This window comes from Hyphopichia burtonii (assembly GCF_001661395.1).
Source record: "Hyphopichia burtonii NRRL Y-1933 unplaced genomic scaffold HYPBUscaffold_9, whole genome shotgun sequence".
Taxonomy (NCBI): domain Eukaryota; kingdom Fungi; phylum Ascomycota; class Pichiomycetes; order Serinales; family Debaryomycetaceae; genus Hyphopichia; species Hyphopichia burtonii.
This window is the reverse complement of record NW_017963736.1, coordinates 156805-177294: the sequence shown is the minus strand read 5'-3', so window position 1 is coordinate 177294 and position 20490 is coordinate 156805. Positions and strand designations below refer to the sequence as shown.

The 20490-nt window shown below is 36.9% G+C and overlaps 9 protein-coding genes across 9 annotated transcripts; 4 read left to right on the top strand and 5 right to left on the bottom strand.

Moving 5' to 3' along the window:
* Positions 1-190: 190 nt before the first annotated feature.
* SSK1 (mitogen-activated protein kinase kinase kinase) lies at positions 191-3629 on the bottom strand. Its single transcript, XM_020221934.1, has one exon. The coding sequence runs from the start codon at positions 3532-3534 to the stop codon at positions 586-588; it is 2949 nt and encodes a 982-aa protein (XP_020073911.1). The 5' UTR covers positions 3535-3629; the 3' UTR covers positions 191-585.
* Positions 3630-4348: 719 nt separating this feature from the next.
* On the bottom strand, positions 4349-5749 carry DOS2 (Dos2p). Its single transcript, XM_020221933.1, has one exon. The coding sequence runs from the start codon at positions 5721-5723 to the stop codon at positions 4686-4688; it is 1038 nt and encodes a 345-aa protein (XP_020073910.1). The 5' UTR covers positions 5724-5749; the 3' UTR covers positions 4349-4685.
* A 498-nt stretch (positions 5750-6247) lies between these two features.
* Positions 6248-8297, top strand: MODF (Modfp). Its single transcript, XM_020221932.1, has one exon. It carries the CDS (start codon positions 6273-6275, stop codon positions 7914-7916), a length of 1644 nt encoding a protein of 547 aa, XP_020073909.1. The 5' UTR covers positions 6248-6272; the 3' UTR covers positions 7917-8297.
* Positions 7950-8336, bottom strand: HYPBUDRAFT_233481 (uncharacterized protein). Its single transcript, XM_020223161.1, has one exon. It carries the CDS (start codon positions 8190-8192, stop codon positions 7983-7985), a length of 210 nt encoding a protein of 69 aa, XP_020073908.1. The 5' UTR covers positions 8193-8336; the 3' UTR covers positions 7950-7982.
* Positions 8337-8452: 116 nt separating this feature from the next.
* LCB2 (serine C-palmitoyltransferase) lies at positions 8453-10491 on the top strand. The gene has a single exon (XM_020221931.1). It carries the CDS (start codon positions 8717-8719, stop codon positions 10388-10390), a length of 1674 nt encoding a protein of 557 aa, XP_020073907.1. The 5' UTR covers positions 8453-8716; the 3' UTR covers positions 10391-10491.
* A 397-nt stretch (positions 10492-10888) lies between these two features.
* OCA6 (protein-tyrosine-phosphatase) lies at positions 10889-11537 on the top strand. The gene has a single exon (XM_020221930.1). The coding sequence runs from the start codon at positions 10894-10896 to the stop codon at positions 11521-11523; it is 630 nt and encodes a 209-aa protein (XP_020073906.1). The 5' UTR covers positions 10889-10893; the 3' UTR covers positions 11524-11537.
* An 81-nt stretch (positions 11538-11618) lies between these two features.
* On the bottom strand, positions 11619-14348 carry DOA4 (ubiquitin-specific protease; the record flags this gene model as incomplete). Its single annotated transcript, XM_020222411.1, has 2 exons — positions 11619-12849; positions 12892-14348. The coding sequence occupies 2 exons, from the start codon at positions 14346-14348 to the stop codon at positions 11619-11621; spliced, it is 2688 nt and encodes an 895-aa protein (XP_020073905.1).
* A 63-nt stretch (positions 14349-14411) lies between these two features.
* Positions 14412-16187, bottom strand: HYPBUDRAFT_154163 (17-beta-hydroxysteroid dehydrogenase-like protein). The gene has a single exon (XM_020221929.1). The coding sequence runs from the start codon at positions 16056-16058 to the stop codon at positions 14553-14555; it is 1506 nt and encodes a 501-aa protein (XP_020073904.1). The 5' UTR covers positions 16059-16187; the 3' UTR covers positions 14412-14552.
* Positions 16188-16442: 255 nt separating this feature from the next.
* On the top strand, positions 16443-19871 carry HYPBUDRAFT_114848 (ATP-dependent 3'-5' DNA helicase; the record flags this gene model as incomplete). Its single annotated transcript, XM_020219075.1, has 1 exon — positions 16443-19871. One exon carries the CDS (start codon positions 16443-16445, stop codon positions 19869-19871), a length of 3429 nt encoding a protein of 1142 aa, XP_020073903.1.
* Positions 19872-20490: the final 619 nt, after the last annotated feature.

The window sequence follows — 20490 nt, the reverse complement described above, 5'->3', positions numbered from 1 at the left end:
ACCAGACACCCGTACATTCTCATGATTTTTTTTTTTGTTTTGCACATTTAGCCGTGTTATCATTATACAAACGTTACGAATCGTCTATGCGTTGGTAACGGTTTGCCCATCTCGCAACTATAGTTTATTCGAGTAAAAAGATGACCTGTAAGTCAGCGCAAGATCTCTACATTAGCTATTGTAACGATGCCAATTTATTTAGTTCAAATATATAAGATATAAAGTAGCACAAGAAAAGAAAGTTTAGAAAAGAAATATAATGAATCAATAAAAAACGTTGAAAAAGAATAGAAGAAACATGAAAAATACTAAACAATCCTTGATCATAGTTTTAAATGAGGAACTGAAAAGAATATGAATAATATATAAGGACATTATAATACAAATAAACTGTGAAGTGCTCATCAAAATGCTTTCACCAACATTATCATCATCAAAATACCCATCGAATCTAGTTGATGCAGACCAGTTCAGGGTGTAGTCACTGAGATTATCATTTTCGTCATCAATATCTTTGATTGCAATACCTTGTTTTGGTTCGATGATAGATTCAAAATCTTGATCGTTTGGGTCAATCATACTTTGTCAGTTTGCAATCAAAGAAGGTTGCCCCTTTGAAAGAATAGCCTCCTTTGAGTGTTGATTAGATAAGAGATTACGACTTTGAATACCATTTAAACCACCAGAGTTACCTTTAATTCTCCATCCATCAAAATCAATTAAGGCTTGCATACAACCCCATTCAGTAATTTTATTTTGTAACCAAACCAAATTGACAGGTTTAGTCAAATAGTCATTACAACCTGCGGTCAACGCATTCTTTTTATCAACTGATGAGTTTGATGACGCGGTAAGGGCAACAATAATCACTGGGGATCTGAAAACATTCAAATCTAGTTTTTCATCTTCTTGTAATTCTGTTGGTGCTTTGAAGTGATTATGGGCTAATTCGTTTTGGGCAAAGACACCAATCCTATTAATTTTTTCTAAATAACGGATTTCCTTGGTAGCTTCTATTCCTGATTTCACTGGTAACTGAATATCCATCAACACTAAATGGAATCCGCCCTTTCTCCATTTATCAATTGCTTCTTGACCATTCTTAGCAATCTGATAATGAATTTTATGTTTTCTTAAAAATGCTCCCAAAATAGCTTGATTAATAGCATTATCCTCAACAACTAAAACAGAAATGGATGGAAGAACTTTATCAGTGGTTGTTTTTGGTTTTTGGTTATTATTATTCGACCGGTTTGGCTTCTCATTACTAAGATCTTGCACTGATTTAATACTTTGAGCGTGTTTTTTCACATCTTCGCTAGACTTATTATTTTCAGATAACATTTGATTCAAATGAATATTAGATTGGAAATTCAGAGTTGAATCTCTTGAAGGAGAATTAAGACCATCAACAACAGTTGGTGGAGAAGGTGATACCGATAATGCCTCTCGTATATTCCCTACTGTTAAAGTTGATGCACTTTGACTACGGTCACTTTCGGGTATATCAGCAGAGTTGTTATCCAATCTAGAGAGTTCATCAGTTTTTGTGACTCCAGGATATGGTGAGTTAGACTTGGAAGATGGTGAATTTATTCCGATACCTATACTAGTCAAATTACTGCCCAGAGCAGACTTTAATGATGGTTCACTAATCTCATTAATTGGTGAACTTACATTTGGCATGGTTTTATTCTTATGAACCAAAGCTTCATCCAAAGAAAGTCTTTTGGATTGGTAATTCTGATTATTTGGATTAATAGGAGATTCGCTACTATTCTTCTTATTAGTGGATGCTAATGAAAAATTTTTTGGTAATAATAAGACTGCTTGTGCATTACCTGACTTATTATTTGCAGGATTGACGGCATTGTTGACAGGTGATTGGGGTGGGTTAGAAAATGATCTTTTGTGAAGATTCGTATTGAGTATAGGTGATTTAGCCTTCAAATTAACAGTTGAAGGAGAAACGGATCTTTCATTTGGTACTTGAGCATAGTTAGGACTACCTTGACTCAAAGAGCTATTTTGGTAAAAGTATTGGGGTTTAGGCTGATGATATTGGGGGTTATTATTCAGAAATACAGGAGTGGTAGATCTTTCTCCCATATTCTGAGTTTGCTGCAGCATCCTATTCAATTGGTGTTGTTGCATTGCATTTAAATTATTATGATAAGATTGTGATAATTGAGTATTACTAGAATTGTAAAATCCAGCAATACTCGAATTTCTTTGGGAAGCTGTACCACTTACTGAGCCTGGATAATTGGGTTGGGTAAAGGAGCTTTGTGTACTCGATTGTTGAAAATCAGGTTGAGGTGGCTCAATGAGATCAGGCATTCCAATGATTAATGCTTCTTGCATAACCATTCCATTAGGATAATAAATATCTAAGAATTGCCAGACATTTTGATCAGGCTCTAGGTTTATATAACTGTATGTGTTTGTGGGACCTGAATTTGGAAAGTTTGAAAAGGGTCCCAAGTTTGTATTTATGTTTGCAGGACTGTGAGCTTGCCTAGTCGAAGCATTGTCTGGAGATAACAGTAGAATTCTACTTGGAATTGCTGATGGTTTCATTGAAGGGATCGGTTCGTGGAGAACAGGGTTCGACTCATTGTATTGAGGATCATCTTGGCTTGGGAGTTGTGCTTGTGCTTGGGCTTGGGCTTGGGCTTGGGCTTGGGCTTGTACTTGAGATTGAGCAGCCTGTAATTGAGCTTGCTTTTGGGTAGCTGAGGTAGATGAACCAGCGACCGATTGCTGCTTAGCTGGTGGTGCACCGGAATTCAAATTGTTTGATGAATTGATTGGTTGTCTAGCCTGAAGATCCATTTGAACTACCAAATCTGCTGGATCGTACAATCTTGCTAACGAATTAGGAAACTTATTCACAATCGCTTGTTTCAAGTCATCTATAATATCGCTTTGGTGAACAATCAAAGTGGTTGGAGTACCATTTGGTTTTTTGACCCATACTCTACGAGTTGTAAATATATTATTAGGAGAGAACGGGCCATTATTAGATATATGCAGCATATTTGGTGAATGAGTATTAATATTATTAATCATTGGTGGGCCTTTATTGGCATGGGAATGATTGAAGTGATGATTAGAATAGTGTTTATGCTGATTAGATTTTGGCATTGAATCAGTAGTAATAGAATCACTAATCGATGGCTTATGATTCAAATGGATATTTTCAGAAGAAAAACCAGATAAATGAGAATAAGACTTTGATCTATTGTTTCGAGAAAGTGGATCGATTAATTGGGATGATTGTGAGTTTTTGGAAACGGGACTTGAACCAGGAGAATAATCTGATAAATATGATTTATCCGGGATGTTGCTATTTAAACGAATATTGCGATCAAAAGATTTGGGAGGGTTAGATATGATAGGCTGGGATGTTGTTCTGGGATTATGTGAAGTCTTGCCTTGATTAGAGGGATTGGATGAAGTTGCTGTGATTTGATCAATGCTTTTATGTGCCGTTGGTACCTGACTTGTAAGAGGAAATTTGTAATTATTCATGTACCAAAGGGCTGAGATTTTGTTTTCTTAGTTGAAAAGGCCGACAATAAAAAAAAAAAAAAAACTCAGTAAAAAAAAAACTCAATCAAGGACTCAAAATAGTAACAAAGAACAAACAAAGAACAAACAAAGACAAACAACAACAAAATCAGCTCAAATTTGACAATACAATTTAGCTTTCCAGTAATAAAGAATCAGTAAGAGGCGAATAGAGAAAGGCGGCCAAAGGTATTATAGTATTCAATAAAACACAAGCCAGTACAAGCTGGAAATTTCACACTGGTAACCTTCACACTAACTGAAACAAGTTACGAAATATTGGATGAATTATCAATCGGTTCTTCACTAATGCAGATACTGTAATTTGAAATTTTTTCAGCAGCAGCAGCAGCAGAATCTTTGGCAGCTCCTATTGACTTTGAGAAACTTTATCCACAAATTGTAGGAAGCAAGGAATCAAAAGTGAAAGATGTCTTGAGGGTTAGCAGGATTTCCAGATTGACAACCAGGGGAAACGAGCCGACTAAACAAAGGATAAATAAACAAAAGGATAGTAACTCTTCAAATGGATAAACAAGTGTCACACAGTCTATAATAAGATAGGCATGGACAGTCTAAGCACTCTTGGATCTTTTTTAGAAGAAGTTATCGATAAAAAGGATGTGTAGCAAACGCTTTCTTTCAGTTTGATTAAGCGCTAAAGTAGAGTAGCTAACAAAACGAAGAAGAAAAAAAAAAAAGAAAAGCGGAAAACAAGTGAAGACACTACAAAAGTTGCAACTATTGCAATATCAGAAGGAGCCAGTGTGAGAAAATGATCTTAACCAGGAGAATTGCCTATAAATTGCTTGCAAGGAGGTAATAGAGGGGTTGATACGAGCTGGGACAGGATGTTGCCGGAGAATAAGTGGATGAAACTGGCATCAAAAGACTACATTACGTAAAGCTCTAATTGTTTAGACGATACTTCAATATCGGAGTAAATGTATTGCATTGTACATCAATACGAGTTGGAGTAAGGGGTAAAGAGAATTAGAGAAGTGAAAAGTATTAGCAAACCATTTGATTTCGGAACCATAACCATTGACAAAAGAAAAAAAAACGAAAAATGTAAATAGAGTAAGATATTAGTAAAGTGAAGCTAAGCGTACTTATTCCCAATCATCATCGTTATCATCGGAGTTAGATTTTTTTTCTTTGGCGTCGGATGCTGATTCTTTAGCAACATCAACTGCTTCATCCTCGTCATCTTCATCATCCCAAGTAAACTCTTCTTCTTCTTCTGCGTCGGAGGTTGAAATGGAGGTTGATTTTTTATCTTGGGATTTAGCTTCTGGGTCAGAGTCTTTCTCTAATAATTCTTTTCTTCTTTGATCGCTTATTTTCAAGGCATCTTCGCTTTTAAAGTAACGGTACCAAAATAAATTGTAGGATACTTTCACCGGAACTAAATCATTCATCAATTTGGTCAAGGTGTTAGGGTATTTTTCTAATAACTGACTAATTTCTTCTGTTTTATTATCTGATTTAAAATTCTTCAATTCTTCTTCTTCTTCTTTTGATTCTGGAGAAGTAAAATAAGCTTCATTAGTATGTAATTTAAATAATTCATTATCAAATCGAGAGCTTCCATAATTTTCATTTGAAAAAATTGTTTCAGAATTATTTCTAGAGTTGGAGCTTTCGTCGTTTGAATCAATCGAAACAATTGATGAAAAAAAGGATGTAAATTGATTAACGTATTTACCAGCTTGTTTTTCCACCAGTTCTAACGTTGAGTCAAGCGAGTCTAAAGCATTGTTGGCTTGAGTACTTAAGTTTTCATAGTTTATCTTTGTTTCCAAATTTTTAACGTGTTCTCCCAAATCTTTTAATTGAGTTTCAATATTTTTAATATTATCTTGAACAATTTCTTTATTACCCAAGTTAGTTTTCGCTTTATTCAATTGCTCAACTAATTCTTTCTTTCTCTCTTCAAATTTATACCGTTCTTGTAAATTATTTGCATTTTTCAGTGCATTACTCCATAAATTAGCAAAATTATTTTCAACTAAAGTATATGCATTATTGATTTCGTCTTCTAATTTATGGACAACTTCTTCAGTCTGGTTGTGGTTTTCTTGAGATATTTTACCATCACTATTGGCAGTCAACTCATCGGCTGCTACTACTGGGTCAATAAATTCCATTCTTGTCGGTACGGATATCACTTCTTGTGTAGTACTATGTATTCATGACTTCTTTTCCCCGTTCGCTTTGATGTTTTTTCGATAATCCCCCAACCCTACACCCGTACACCCTGGGTTCTAATTGCAACCTTTCAGACCTTTTACAGATTATTCATTAGAAGATTACAAAAAAGAGTATTGTACTATGAGATTACTCAATTGAAAGGACTAATACTTCACGAGTACTGTGACGTGAGCTTTGCATGTTGTTGGATGAACTAATGCGGTTGCACGGGATTTCTGCAAACTTGCTGCAAATATTACCAGAGCATGAATCTTTGTTAAATATTACAAACTGGCAAGTACTGCCAACGGCTATGAACAGTGAATCCAGTTTACGCTTTACCCAGCATACAATTCACTATTCGAAGGACAATTGACAATGGCAATTATTGCAAATATAGTAACTTGCATGAAGGACGAGATTATGACTCAATCGCATTTTGAAAAACTCCATTTAAAAACACAACCGATCGTCGTAAGAACGTACTTCTGCAATTGTTACCTAAGATGCTTATTGCCAGGAGATTGTATAGTCAGTTCAAGCCGGCTGACCGGTGTCTTATTCGCATCAAGGACGCATTATTCCAAGCTGGTGTTGGATCCAAGGATAACCCGGTGTTCGGTAAACCGATTGAGAAATTTGAAGCTTATAAACCAGGAAACGGGACTGAACAAGAATCGTTGTGGGCAGTGACTGGACCGGCCAAGTCACTTTTTCTAAATGTTTTGGCCGGGAAGTATATTCCCAATCCTCCACTTTCCCGCCAGTATCCCTTTATGGCTAAGACGTATAGGTATGATCAAGTACAATTTCTCAATTTTAGAGAACTGAGTGGATTAGATTCTGTTCACATGTCTGCCAGATACGAAAGCTATTCATATAAGGGGGCTTTAGAGATGAGTGATGATGTAAATTGCGTTAAGAATTATATTACCGGTAATAATAATTATAATAAGAATAAGGATGGAGAAGATGAAGAGTACGTGAAGAAGTTAATGAATTATTTCAATTTGGACCATCTTAGTGGGAAATGGATTAATTCGTTGAGTAATGGACAGATGAGACGAGCCCGTATTGCCAAAGCGTTAATTGGGAATCCTAGTTTATTAATAATTGATGATCCATTTTTAGGATTAGATCCAGAAGCAACCGAATTAGTTTCGCAGAGTTTATATAAAGTTAGCCAGGAATTATCAACCGGAATAATTATTGGATTGAGAATGCAAGATAAGGCCCCCGAATGGATCAGCCATCTTTGTTATATCACCGAAGAAGAAGGGTTGAAAGATTCCGGACCGATTAGTGAGATTAAACCTAAAATTGAAAATGAATTGAAGCAAGTCTCCAAATTACATTCGCAACATGAAAAATCATTACGTTTACAGGAGTCGCAGTTAGAAGCTATCAATAACGACCAGCTTTGTCCTGACAGTATCCCACACATTGAATTCAAAGGAGCCTCAGTTGTTTATCGAGGATTACCAGTATTGGAAAACTTTTATTGGAAAGTCGAAAAAGGATCTAACTGGAGAATCTTGGGCAATAACGGTACCGGTAAAACAACCTTGCTTTCTCTAGTTACCGCCGACCACCCGCAGTCCTGGAGGTCCGTGGTCTCAATCGATGGAACCGTTCGTAAAACTGGTAATGGGATTTCATTTTTCGATGTCAATAATAAGATTGGAATCTCATCTCCAGAGCTACACGCCTTGGTGCCGTCCAGTTCTAGAACCATGTACGAGATCATCTATAATGGGTTGGTTAAGGATGTGGGTAACTCTAATTTTCAATTTAGAGGTGATCCTGCTAAGATTGATCCCTTTGGCATGCATATCTTAGATAAATTTCAAGATCGATTATCTCTAAATGGCAACAAGCTTTTCGGAGAGTTATCTATAAGCGATCAAAAGCTTTGTCTTTTCCTAAGAGCAATTATCAAGAATCCAGAGATTCTTATATTAGATGAAGCCTTTTCTTGCATGGACGACGAAGCCATAATGGCCCGATGCCACGAGGTCGTCGACCACGAGTTGAAACACACCACGGTGCTAGCAATCGGCCACATCGACTGGGAAATCCCACAATGTAACTACTTGTTGAAACTAACTGGTGATAACAACCGTAGTTATCAATTAATGAAATACCTTTAGCAGCAAAAAATAGCTTATTAACAATAGACTGAAATGCACGGGTGTAGACTCGGGACTCTCTTTTAATTACCCACGTTTTTGTGTAAAATTGTCTCTCGCTCCGGGTGTTTTGTGCCAAAAAACGTCATTTGCGGAACGCGCGCGAAAAAAACGACAACGACACAACGACACAACGCCTACTAACACCCGCTGGCGGAACCTTCTGGCGCACTGGAGAGCTGACAGACTGGAGAGCTGCCAGACTGGAACACTGGCAGACTGGTTTACGGCTGGCATTATATATCATACCCACGGGCAGCTTGTAGAAGGTGTCGCTTATCTACAGGGATACATTGTGTAGGGAAATTGGGTTCAGCAGGCTTTGTTCCCCTATTTTTCTGAGCTTTGTTTTTTCCATTGGTTTTTTTTTCTTCACTTTTTTTTTAAAATTCGATTTTTGTTTGATTATTTTTTTTTATTATAGTTTTTTTTTTATTATAGTTTTTTTTTTATTATATTTTTTTTATTATATTTTTTTTTATTTTTTTTTGTCCTTTGCTGATTCCGGGCGTGTGCTACCAATACTTCTGGCTAGTTATAATCATATCATATCGGCATTGGCTAGCAGTTTTTCTTTAGATAGAGTATTTCCAATTCAGTTGTGTTGGGTGAAGACTAGTGCTGACACCATAAATTGTGTTGAAAGGATACGTTCGTTTAAATAGAAGTAGAGATCCGGAGAAGTTTTTCTGTCAACGTCTTGTGCTCTTCTCGTTGTTTATCGATAATAGTTTTTAGTTATTGAATTGAAAAGGAGGAAAATGTCCAGTCAGATTCCAAACGCCCCTCCCGATGATAGACCGAAAGAGGTTTTGGCAGACCTAGAGTATGGTCGGTTGACCTCCAAAGAGTATTTGCATGTTTCCAAACATCCAGTGGGAGAACCATTGCCGGTGCCCATTGATGACGAGCCTCCATATAGTATATACATTGCCACTTATATCAGTTATCTTATTTTGATTATCATTGGGCACATTCGAGACATCACCGGGAAGATCTTCAAGCCTAAGGAATACGAGTATTTAGTGGAAAAGGATGGATTTGCACCATGGTATGATGGGTTTGAAAGTTTTTATGTGCGTAGATTGAAATTGAGAATTGATGATTGTTTTGCTAGACCAATCCACGGTGCTCCAGGTCGTTATATCCAATGTTTTGATCGGGAACGCACCAATCATGATGCCAACTATACTTATTCTGGTGGTTCTACCGAGTGTTTAAATTTATCTTCGTACAACTATTTGGGTTTTGCTCAATCCCATGGGGTTTGTACCGATTTTTCTTTAGATATTACTGAAAATTACGGTACTTCTGCTTGTTCTGCTCGTAATTACGTTGGGACTACGGATTTGCATAAAAAATGTGAAGCCGTCACCGCGGATTTTGTTGGTAAAGAAGACGCTATCATTGTTTCTCAAGGTTATGGTACTAACGCTAGTTTGTTTTCTTCTTTGGTTGATTCAAAATGTTTGGTTATTTCTGATGAATTGAATCACGCTTCGATTCGTTATGGGATTCGTCTTTCTGGTGCCATTGTTCGAGTTTTCAAACATAACGATATCAAGGCTTTGGAAAAATTAATTAGAGATCAAATCGCTCAGGGCCAACCAAAAACTCATCGTCCTTGGAAAAAAATCATTATTGCAGTCGAAGGTTTATACTCAATGGAAGGTAACATGTGTAATTTACCAGAACTCGTGGATTTAAAAGATAAGTATAAATGCTTCTTATTCGTTGATGAAGCCCATTCTATTGGTGCTTTAGGTCCCAACGGTCGTGGTATTTGTGATTATTTCTCCGTTGATCCAAATCGGGTGGACTTATTAATGGGTACCTTCACTAAATCTTTTGGTGCTACCGGTGGTTATATAGCGGCTGATAAACATATTATCGATCGTCTAAGATTAAATTATCTTACTAATTCTTATAGTGAATCGGTTCCTCCTCCAGTTTTGGGTCAAATCATTTCTTCTTTAAATGTTATTAGTGGTAAAATAAGCCCTGGTGAAGGTAAAGAAAGATTAGAAAGAATCGCTTTCAATTCTCGTTATTTGAGATTAGGTTTAAAACGTTTGGGTTTCATCGTTTACGGTGCTGATGATTCTCCAGTGGTTCCTCTCCTACTTTTCTTACCCGCTAAAATGCCCGCAGTTTCTAGAATGTTATATTCAATGAAAATCGCCGTGGTTATCGTGGGTTATCCCGCTACTCCTTTAAGTAGTGCCAGAGTTAGATTGTGTCTTTCTTCCGCTTTAACTAAAGAAGATTTGGATTACGTCTTGACTAAATTTAGTGAAATTGGTGATTTAATCTATTTGAAATTTAGTAGTGGTATCGCTGGTGGCTCTAAAATTCCTGGTGAACCTCCAAGATGGTCTATCGAAGACGTTCTTGCTCACAACGTCGAAGATACCAAAAAGGCTAAACTTTTTTGATTCTTGTTGAAACACTATAAATGCTCTAGATCTGAAATAGAACTGGACCGTTATAAAACCTAAAAAACAAAAAAAGCAAAAAGTTTAAAAGAGAAAAAAATCAAAAAAAAAAATAACAAACAAACCAAAGCACCCGCTTACGGGGAGAATGAATAATGTCTCTTCAATTTGGAATTATATGTTTCCTTATGTCATAATATATTACCTATTCCTATTTATTTCTTTATAATATTATTCAAACTTTAGTTGTTTATATATTTCTAAAACCTTCTTAATTTAATAATCTCTTTGTCTTTCTTGCACCATATAAATATATAAGCAATCATTTTATTCTCTTGTACATTTCTATTTAGTTATAAACTGTTTGAAAATTCAATATGGGAGTAGGATTTTTTTGATGTAATCCGCAGCGATTGGTAAAAAAAAAAAATAAATAAATGGAAGCAGCAAAAATACCGTAGAGAAACCATTCTAATTCACATATAATACACTGTCAAACACGAATGGATCTTGAAATACCAGAGTCTTTAGTGCCTCCTTTAAAATTCAATTCAGTGCAGCCTAGTCTCTATAGAGGAGCTTATCCCCGAGAAATCAACTTTCCTTTTTTACAAACTTTACAATTGAAGACAATTGTATCTCTTACTCCAGAACCAATAAGTGCTGAAAATGATCCCAGTCTATATGATTTTGCAAAGTCTAATAATATTAAATTGATTCATTTAGAATGTGCTCAATCGGGCAAAGGTAAGAAAAGAGGTGTTCCTACTGGTTATACAGCTATATTAGAAGCATTAAATATAATGATACATAAAGACTTAGCACCAGTATATATACATTGCCTAAATGGTGGACAGGTGACAAGTCTCGTAATTGCATGCTTAAGAAAGTTACAATTTTGGTCCTCGATTGCAATATTTAATGAGTTCATCAATTTTACTGCAAATATCACTGTGAACGATCGTAATTTCGTCGAGGGTTTCAAAGGTGATATAAATATCAGCACATCCAATAAAGTTGATTGGTTATGGGTTGGTATGAGCAAAGGGGTAATTGGGAATCATCCGAAGATAAAAGTCAATGAAATTGATTCTGATCCTAAATCAAAGATTAATGATGATACGAACATTTGAAGGTTACAAATATACGAACTTTTATTAATTAGTTATTGATATATATATATATATATATATATATATAAATTGCTGTAAGCATATCAAGCAGTTCCTCATACACGTTGATAGAATAAGCAATAAGCATTTTTATTTAAAACTTGACTTTCTTTGACATTATAAGTCACTTTAGCATCATCAAAGTAACACCAATTTCTTGTCTTTTTTGAATCATTGGCTTTATGAACATAAGAGGTATAATGTCCTGTTGATAAATTTCCAAAATGATTGGCAACACCATACAATTTATACCTGAAAGGCGGTTGCTGATTTCTAGTAGGTAACGTAGATAATATGAGTTGTTCCTTTTCCTTAGTCATACTTTGCCCCAGTGTAGAGTTAATCGTTGTCCCAACTTCGGGCCAATAGGAAGTTAAATCGAGAACATCATTAACTGGATAGGTAACAAAAGTATCCATTTTATTGATATACCCACTCGGAATCATTTTAAACCTCTTAAAATGAATAATAAGAACTTCTGGTAATCTAGTAATTGTGATCTTTTTGGTCAGCTTGGTAAATTTTTTACAGCTAGAACAATGCCATTTGTTATTATCGTCTAATAACTCAGTTGCAGTAAACTCTTTTAAGCATTCATCCAACAGTACCGGTACATTAGGGTTCCCCAATTTTTGAGGAATAGGTAAAGATAATATGGAGAAGGCATTGTATGTAGTGGAAGTCGAGTTACACTCTAAACATCTTAATTGAGACAAGTATTGTCCCTGAAAGTAATCAACAATGATAGAAAAATTTAGCTTAAGATATCTTTCCCATTCAATTGTCAGCGCCAATCTTACAGGTAGTATCTCACGAGTTTTCTCTTGTTCAGGTGTTAACTCGGTTATGGCCTTTTTCTCTTGAGGATTGTCGATTATCATCTGATTTAAATCTTCGTGTAGGCCATCTAAAATGAAATTTAAAAATTCAATGCAATCCTGTTGGTCAAACGAAGCAAACTGTTGACAAGGTGAAAGAGATCCCACAACTTTCTTAAAATCATGGGGAGCAAAGTACTTGCCTGAGTTCTGAAACATGTTACCTAGAAGGCTGACAAAGTTGGTTGTTAAAATACCCTTGGAACCTAATTTGTTATTAAGATTAATATGCTGACGATAAGATTGTAAAGATGTGGATGAGGTTGCTGAAGAACTTGTCGTTGGAAAAAAAAACCTTGTCAATTGTGGTGTAGCACCAAGGCACTGTAAAACGCAATTCATATAACATGAATTTCCAAGGTTAGTTAATCCTGTAGTATATTGATCAAGAAATTTCACTGGATTTTGACTTGATGAAGCAATTTTCCGCATTGGTGGTTTGGATGGAGACTGAGAAGCATTTGGGGCTGATGCCGATACAGTGGAAGGCAGCTTGTGTTCGATAGAGAGTGTGGAGTTGCTTCTGGATCGTTGAACTGATGATGAACCATTACTCATAGATCTTTTAGGCGTCTTAGGTGCTTGCTGTTGAGGTGGTGTATCTGTGTGATGGGGTCCCAGAGATAAAGGTCTTCCATAGTTATGCACGTTCATGGGTACCGACAGGTCTTGACTCGAAATGAACGTATTTGAAACCGGAGTAGATGAAGTTGATTTTGCAGTTGACAAGTAGTCACCAAAATTTCGCAAGTAAGGTGAAGAAGTTGATCTGTTGGAGTCTATATCAGCGGATCTTCTGTGGCTGTTAGTTGATGAAGTGAAGCTACTACTTCTTGATGAAGAAGGGGATTCAGAACCCCCTTTAGACAAACTGGCTTGGGGTCTAGTAAGGATTTGAGTAGGTAAGCTTCTTTTGAGCGAGGAGTCTCCAAATACAGAATGCCAATAAAAAAGACCACCTGCTAGGAAAAGTGGATGTGATTTGAGCCGAGAGCTCAAATATTTATTCTTAAAAGTAAGTAGTTCGATTAGTGGTTGGAAAGGATTGGCGCTAGGAAGTCCACTCTTGTCATCATTGATAAGCAGGTTCTTTAATGCTTGAAACCTATCAACACCACCACCCCCAGGGCCATATCTTAAGTTATATATTATCACCAAGTCATATCTATGTCTATTTTGAAATCTTTCAAACTGCTCTTCAGTGAGATGCATTTTAAGTCTTTCTTCGAGATCCATATCATTGAGTTGGTCGAAGGTTCTGTGTTTTGCTGTTATCAAGCTACTTATATGAGAAGGTTCGATATTAACGATCTCACTATAGTTTATATGACTGTAGTTGAATTCTTTTGCGGTTCTAAAATCAATTAAAAGAATCTTTGGGCGACTAGGAGACCTGATCAATGCTTCAAGTTCATAAGGTGTGATGATTTCCCTATACTTGAATTTATCGAGGGGTTTACTATTGATAACTCCATTTGGTTTTGCTAAATCATGAGAGCCTTTAGAAGCCTTCAAGCTAGCGAGGCGAGCCATTAATGGATCCAATGAAGATACCGATGATGGCGACTTAGGTGCACGATCAAGAAAATCGTTAATAGTTTTAAATGCAATAAAATCCTTATCGAGGGTTTTCTTAATTTGGACAACAAAATCTTTCTGTTCACCTGACTTTAAACAGTGATTATACAAGTTATTGGTAATCCTGAAAGATACGTATGCTATTTCATAATCACAGGTCCCTAGGTGGTCTAGTTTCTTGATCTCTCGTTTGAATATTTCTAATAGAGTTATTTGGTAATTTAGTAGTCTAGGAATCTTGGAGGTACTAGCTATTAGATCAGTGGAAAGATCACTAGAGAGCTTCTTGAGCTCATCTATGACCTTTAATTCTACCATGCTAGTTACCATGGAAATATGCTATAGAATGTACAATTATTAAAAGATTTGATTTCTAGAATAAAATAGATCGAGGGCAATTCGATTAGTTATACAGTTTTTGTCTTAGTTTAAAATTAGGTGCGGGAACAACACCCGTACATCATAAAGATTTGGCTGCTACAAGAGACTATAAGATGAAGTATAAGAATTTAAACGTTAACCAGATAAGATATTCTACAAAGCATTACGAAATTCTTTCAAACCAGCATCATAACCTTGTTCGAATTCCCAAAGGTGCTTCAGTTCACCTTTAGTTTTCTTGTGTTCTTCTAATCTTGCCAATTTGAAAGCCTGGTTTCTTCCAATGATCGAACCATTGAATTTATGAAATTCCATTGAGTCAGCCCAAGCATTAGTGAACCCATCCCAGTATCTTTCGTGTTCGAAATGTTCATTAGGATCGGTACTATTCCAATAATTACAGTGAGAGTGGTAAGCATCACGCGAAACTTCTTCAAACTTACCTTGATCTGGCTCATCACCTTGACTATTATAAGGAGGTCTAATTGCACCTTTGTCAGTCATAGTTTTGAAATCCCATTCACCACCATTACCACTTTTGAATTTGTAAGTCCAGAAAAATGAACCATAACCGGCCCTTTCAGAAATATGACGAAGTTGGTGATTACCGTAATCAATTACCAACTGGTCTCTTCTATCATTAGCACCATTTTTGTCCCAAGATTGACCGTCCAAAACACATGAATATTCACCAACCATAAAGTCGACACCTCTACCATTGTCATTGAGATTTGTTAGAATGTCACCTTGTAAATCACCAATGATTTGTTCTGGTGCTTTATTTTTATCATCGTCAGAGAAACATCTATAAACATGGTGGTCAACAACAACTCCTAAATAACCAATGCTATTTTGTTTTTCTTGAACCCAATGGACCCATTGGTGAGGATTCCAACCATCAGATATTATAATTGGAATTTGTCTATCAACTTCACGGATTTCTTTTATTGAGGCAGAGTAATATTGTTTTTGTCTTTTAGCATCATCCGACCATTCGGATTCATTAACAATTTGAATTCCTATAATATTCTCATAATCAGCCAAATCTTGAGCAATGAATTTGAAAGCTTCAGTCATTTGTACCTGAGCAGAGAAATCTTCCCAAAAATCGGCTGAGCCACCATTCTTTTCACCACTATGGTCAGCACCATTTGCACCACCTGGTAAACCATGGATATCGACTAAGACCCCGATATCGTGTTCTGCGGCTTTTTCAACAAAATGTGATTTGAAAATGTTCCAAGCATTAGCATATACCTTTGTATATTTTTCAAACTTAGTATCATCAGCAAACTTCCCTCCGTCAATTTGCCAATAACCCAAAGGTACTCTAACGGCAGTGACTTGATGATCTTTCAACCAACTCCAATCATCGTCAGACATAAAACCTTGCCAGTGATTTTCAAATTTCTCTCTTGCTCCATCCTTGCCTAATTTCTTGACCGATTTTTTAGCAGCTTCCAATTCAAATTCAGTATCATCAATAAAAATTTCATCAAAAATCCATTTTTCATTCACAAAACACGAACCAATATTGACCCCAAAATTATGACGGGATTGGTATATTTGTCTCTTGGTGGGAGGTTGACCCTCGTTAATTGGTGGATCTGCGGCTGGTAACTCGGAAGCTCTACTTTTAATTTTAAGTTTGGAAAACATTATAAAAAGGTTGCAATTGGTACCAAATTCAATGAAAAGATAAAAAACAGTATAAGATCAAGCGATTTCAAAACTGAGGAAACTCAATTGGTTTATATATCGATTCTAATGCCTTTCAAGGAGTGGAAGACCATATATAAAAGAATTCTGTAGAATTAACCACTGAACAGTATTAGATATTTCGACTAGACGATATGAATTGCTCTTTTCTTGGAGTAGGTCACAAAAAAATTTAAATAAGCATAGACCCTTTTTGGAAAGTGACGCATCCGTACATCTGGAGATCAGATCGGATTTTCAAACAAAGGCTGGGAAAAAAAAATATGTCAAAATCAAGGCCAAAGACCCCGATAAGACATTCAAGCTTTTGTATAATGGGAGAAGATGGACAGGCATTTGGAGTCAAGTACGCAAGATCAATGGCCCGAGCTTTTCAAGGTATTGTATGGTAAATTCAAGCAGATAAATACACATTTAACTTTCCTATCATCGCATTCGAGAACGACCATCCCTACATTTGAAGTTATATCTAAATTGAATAAAGACATCAGTCAGCTAGATTTAAGTGTTATTAAAAACATATTTCCACGCGGAGATGTATTTTATGATTATGTTGATGAAAATCAAGTCAGATTAGGGCTTATTGAAAAAGTTGAATTTAGCTGGGAAAAGGGGTATAAGCAAAAGGAGGCATCAAGCATCGATGAAGTTTACGAGGATGTTGAGAATCAAAATAAACGGAAACAGTCGGAGGATAATCAGCTACTCGTATTTGAGTTTCGAGATGTGAAAATGAATAGTATTGGTAAAAAGATTTCAAATAAAGGATGGCAAAAATATTCCAAACAAAAACAGAAGCAAACCAATGATTTCTTCTTGGAAAATAAAGATATGAATATGGACTTGCTTACAACCTCACAAATCGTGAACATTTTAAATTCAAGAAACAGGAAATTTGAGAATTATGTTGGCGAATTCTTGAAGTCTAATAAACCATTGAAAGACTTCGAGGACGAATGTCGAAATTCCATTCCTAAACCTCCTGAATTCGAAGACCCAATTGACCAACTTAAGAAGCGACGTGATACCAAGGACGATTACATGGAGAAACCAACTGTTGATAAGATGATTGATACTTTGAAAACTTCCGATAATTATAGAAATCAAATAGTATCGACCCATATTTTGAACGAAGCTCTCCCAGCTAGAACGGCAGAACTAGTGTTAGATGCAGATGATGGTACTCAAATCATTCATCCGGAGTTGGAAGAAGCATTATTTCAGTATAAGGGAATCGATATAAGCCATGATTTGTATATACACCAAGTTGAAGCATTGAAACATATTATGTATGATGCATATAATGGGAAGCATGTTATAATAACCACACTGACATCGCTGGGGAAATCATTGATTTATCAGATCCCTATAATCAATGACTTACTATGGGATATCACCAATGAAGCCAATATAAAGAAAAGATCAACGACGGCGTTTTTCATATTCCCAACCAAAGCCTTGGCCCAGGATCAAAAAAGACACTTGGAGACGTTTTTAGAGTATATTCCAAGTTTAACGCAGAAAAGGAAAATCTTAATTGATTTATATGATGGAGATACCCCGTACGAAACACGGAAACGAGTCAGAAGATATTCAGATATAATTTTCACCAACCCGGATACGATCCACGCATCGATTCTCCCGAATTTTGATAAGATGTATGGAGAACAAAGAGACTGGGAGGATTTTCTACTCAAATTGAAGTACGTTGTTGTGGATGAGTTACACGTATATAAGGGGACATTTGGGGTGAATGTCAGTTATGTGATGAGTCGAATGCAGCGAATCAAGTATCACTTATTGGTGAACGATACTGCGGGTTGTGGGCATAATATACAATTTATCTCGTGTTCGGCAACGATTCTGAATCCAACCAACCACTTTCGAACAATCTGTGGATTGTCAGATTTAAAGGAGATTGTTCATGTTAAAGACGATGGTAGTCCCATGGGGATGAAGAAATTAGTCGTATGGCAGCCATCAGCTTTGATGAACAAAAGAGGAGAGGAGATCCAAAGTCAGATAAAAAGCTCGAACGAAGTGATCAAGCCCCAGCCAATGGTCCCAAGAGAGCATATTATACCCACCCTGGCCAAGATATTAGTCAGGTTGTTGAGCGAACATCCCAATATTAAATGTATAATTTTTTGTCCGATTCGACAAGTCTGTGAGATGTTAATGAAGGAAGTCAGGCAACTAATCAGGGACACCGAGATCAGCAATGAGGATATTATGTCATACCGAGGGGGTTATTCCGCCGGTGATCGAAGAGTTATTGAACGGAATATGTTTGAAGGGAAATTGAAAGCCATAATTGCCACCAATGCATTAGAGTTGGGGATTGATTTATCGGGATTGGATGTTGTGATGACAGTCGGGTTCCCCATGCTGAAGCTGAATCTACATCAACAGTTTGGACGGGCCGGTCGATCAGGAATGAGTAGTTTAGCGATATTTGTTGCCGGGAATACCCCAGTCGACGAATATTACATAAAGAACTCGCAAGAGTTGACTGAGAAAAACTACGAGGATCCGTGTGTCGAAGGAATCCGGCAGAATGCCATGGCTTTGGAGAACCACTTACATTGTGGAGCTAAAGAAATCGGCATCAAATTACAAGATGTTAGTTGGTTTTGCAATGACGAAACATTATTCCAGCAAACTCTTACGGAGAAACTCCAATACGATTCAGTCAACGAAACCTACATTAGTCGAGTTGAAACCCCCCATTTGAGTTTCAGTATCCGAGTAATTGAAGATGAAAAATTTGCAGTTATTGATATAACCAACCAGCGAAATTTCATAATCGAAGAAATCGAAGCGCTGAGAACCAGTTTCACCCTCTACGAAGGAGCGATTTTCCTCCATCAAGGGCTAACCTACTTGGTGAAGGAATTCAATTACGAGTCGAAATACGCCAAAGTGGTTCGCGTCAAAGTGGACTGGACAACGAGTCAGCGAGATTTCACCGACGTGAACCCCATTGAAATCGAATTAATCAAATGCTTGCAAAACGGTAAGGATGTACCGATTTTTTTCGGGAGATTTGAAATCATCATCATTGTATTTGGGTATTTCAAAATCAACAGACGCGGAGAAATCCTTGAAGCGATTGAAGTTAAAAACCCGCCAATTAAACTCTACAGTAAAGGGCTTTGGATAGACATTCCGCAATGGGCAATTGATTTGATCAAACACAAGAACTTGAATAGCGCCGGCGCCATTCATGCTGCTCAACACGCCATCATGAATGTCTTACCGGTCTATATCAGCGGGAGTGTTGGCAGTGACTTGGGAGATGTTGAATTGAGTACCGAGTGTAAAGCCCCGGAAAAAGAATTTGCATCCAGATTATCTAATCGCCGGCGTCCTGCCCGGCTAGTGTTCTACGACCTGAAAGGCGGTCACTTGGGCACCGGCATCTCCTTAAAGACATTCGAATACATTGATCAAATCCTACGGGCCACCTATGATCTCATCACCACTTGCGATTGTGAATGGGGGTGTCCCAAATGCGTATGCGGAAGTTTCTGTAAAGAGCTCAGTCAAGTGATTCTGAAACCGGGGTCAATCATCATCATCGGGGTGCTACTAGGCATTGACCAATCAACATTACAACAAGTTCAAGACGGTCCTGAGCTCAATATGCCTCCCATTGTCACCGACACCATTCTCGGAAGCGGCAGCAGTGGGATCAAAATGAGTAAAGACGTGCAAGTCATCGAGCCAATGTCTCAAATTTCTCAAAAGTAAACAATTGCAAATACTCGTTTTAACCGTTTCCCGAGGGATTATATAAGCGCCCGCCCGCGCCTTATGTAATCAGGGGATTTGCTAGCCAATAACGCACAAAAGGTTTAGTATTATGGGCCCACCCGACAAATTCCGTTAGCAGATGACTCGGCCGCGGGACACGACCTCTCTGGGGGAGGGCATCCGTTTAGGGTATACGGAAACCTTATGCCGGGAGGATGTAGTAATATTCAGTGATCCCTGTTGTGCTCCTTGTACTAGCTGTACGTTGCATTATAAGTGAATAATTGTTGGTCTTTGGCATTGTTATTAGCACAAGGGTATAGCTACTGGGGGTTGGTGTTAGTGTAAGGATGTTCCTAATACCGGCATCGAATAAATAATCTCACAAATATTCATAAAATTTTCAGTACTTCCGCACTGGTCTTCCGAAATGTCTAATAATCATATTCTTTTTTTTTTTTTATTTATTGCGTATTTATTGCTTTCTAAAAAAACTTTCTTTATATATAAAATTAATGATTTCTAGGAGTTAGAATTGTTTTATTAGAAATTTTTCATTTTGGTTTATTGTCTGTGTTTTATTTTTCTTTTTTTTTTTTTACGTTTTTTCTTTCTT

Coding starts and splice junctions, on each gene's coding strand:
- SSK1 (XM_020221934.1), bottom strand. CDS start 3,534: ATGAATAATTACAAATTTCCTCTTACAAGTCAGGTACCAACGGCACAT.
- DOS2 (XM_020221933.1), bottom strand. CDS start 5,723: ATGGAATTTATTGACCCAGTAGTAGCAGCCGATGAGTTGACTGCCAAT.
- MODF (XM_020221932.1), top strand. CDS start 6,273: ATGCTTATTGCCAGGAGATTGTATAGTCAGTTCAAGCCGGCTGACCGG.
- HYPBUDRAFT_233481 (XM_020223161.1), bottom strand. CDS start 8,192: ATGCCAGCCGTAAACCAGTCTGCCAGTGTTCCAGTCTGGCAGCTCTCC.
- LCB2 (XM_020221931.1), top strand. CDS start 8,717: ATGTCCAGTCAGATTCCAAACGCCCCTCCCGATGATAGACCGAAAGAG.
- OCA6 (XM_020221930.1), top strand. CDS start 10,894: ATGGATCTTGAAATACCAGAGTCTTTAGTGCCTCCTTTAAAATTCAAT.
- HYPBUDRAFT_154163 (XM_020221929.1), bottom strand. CDS start 16,058: ATGTTTTCCAAACTTAAAATTAAAAGTAGAGCTTCCGAGTTACCAGCC.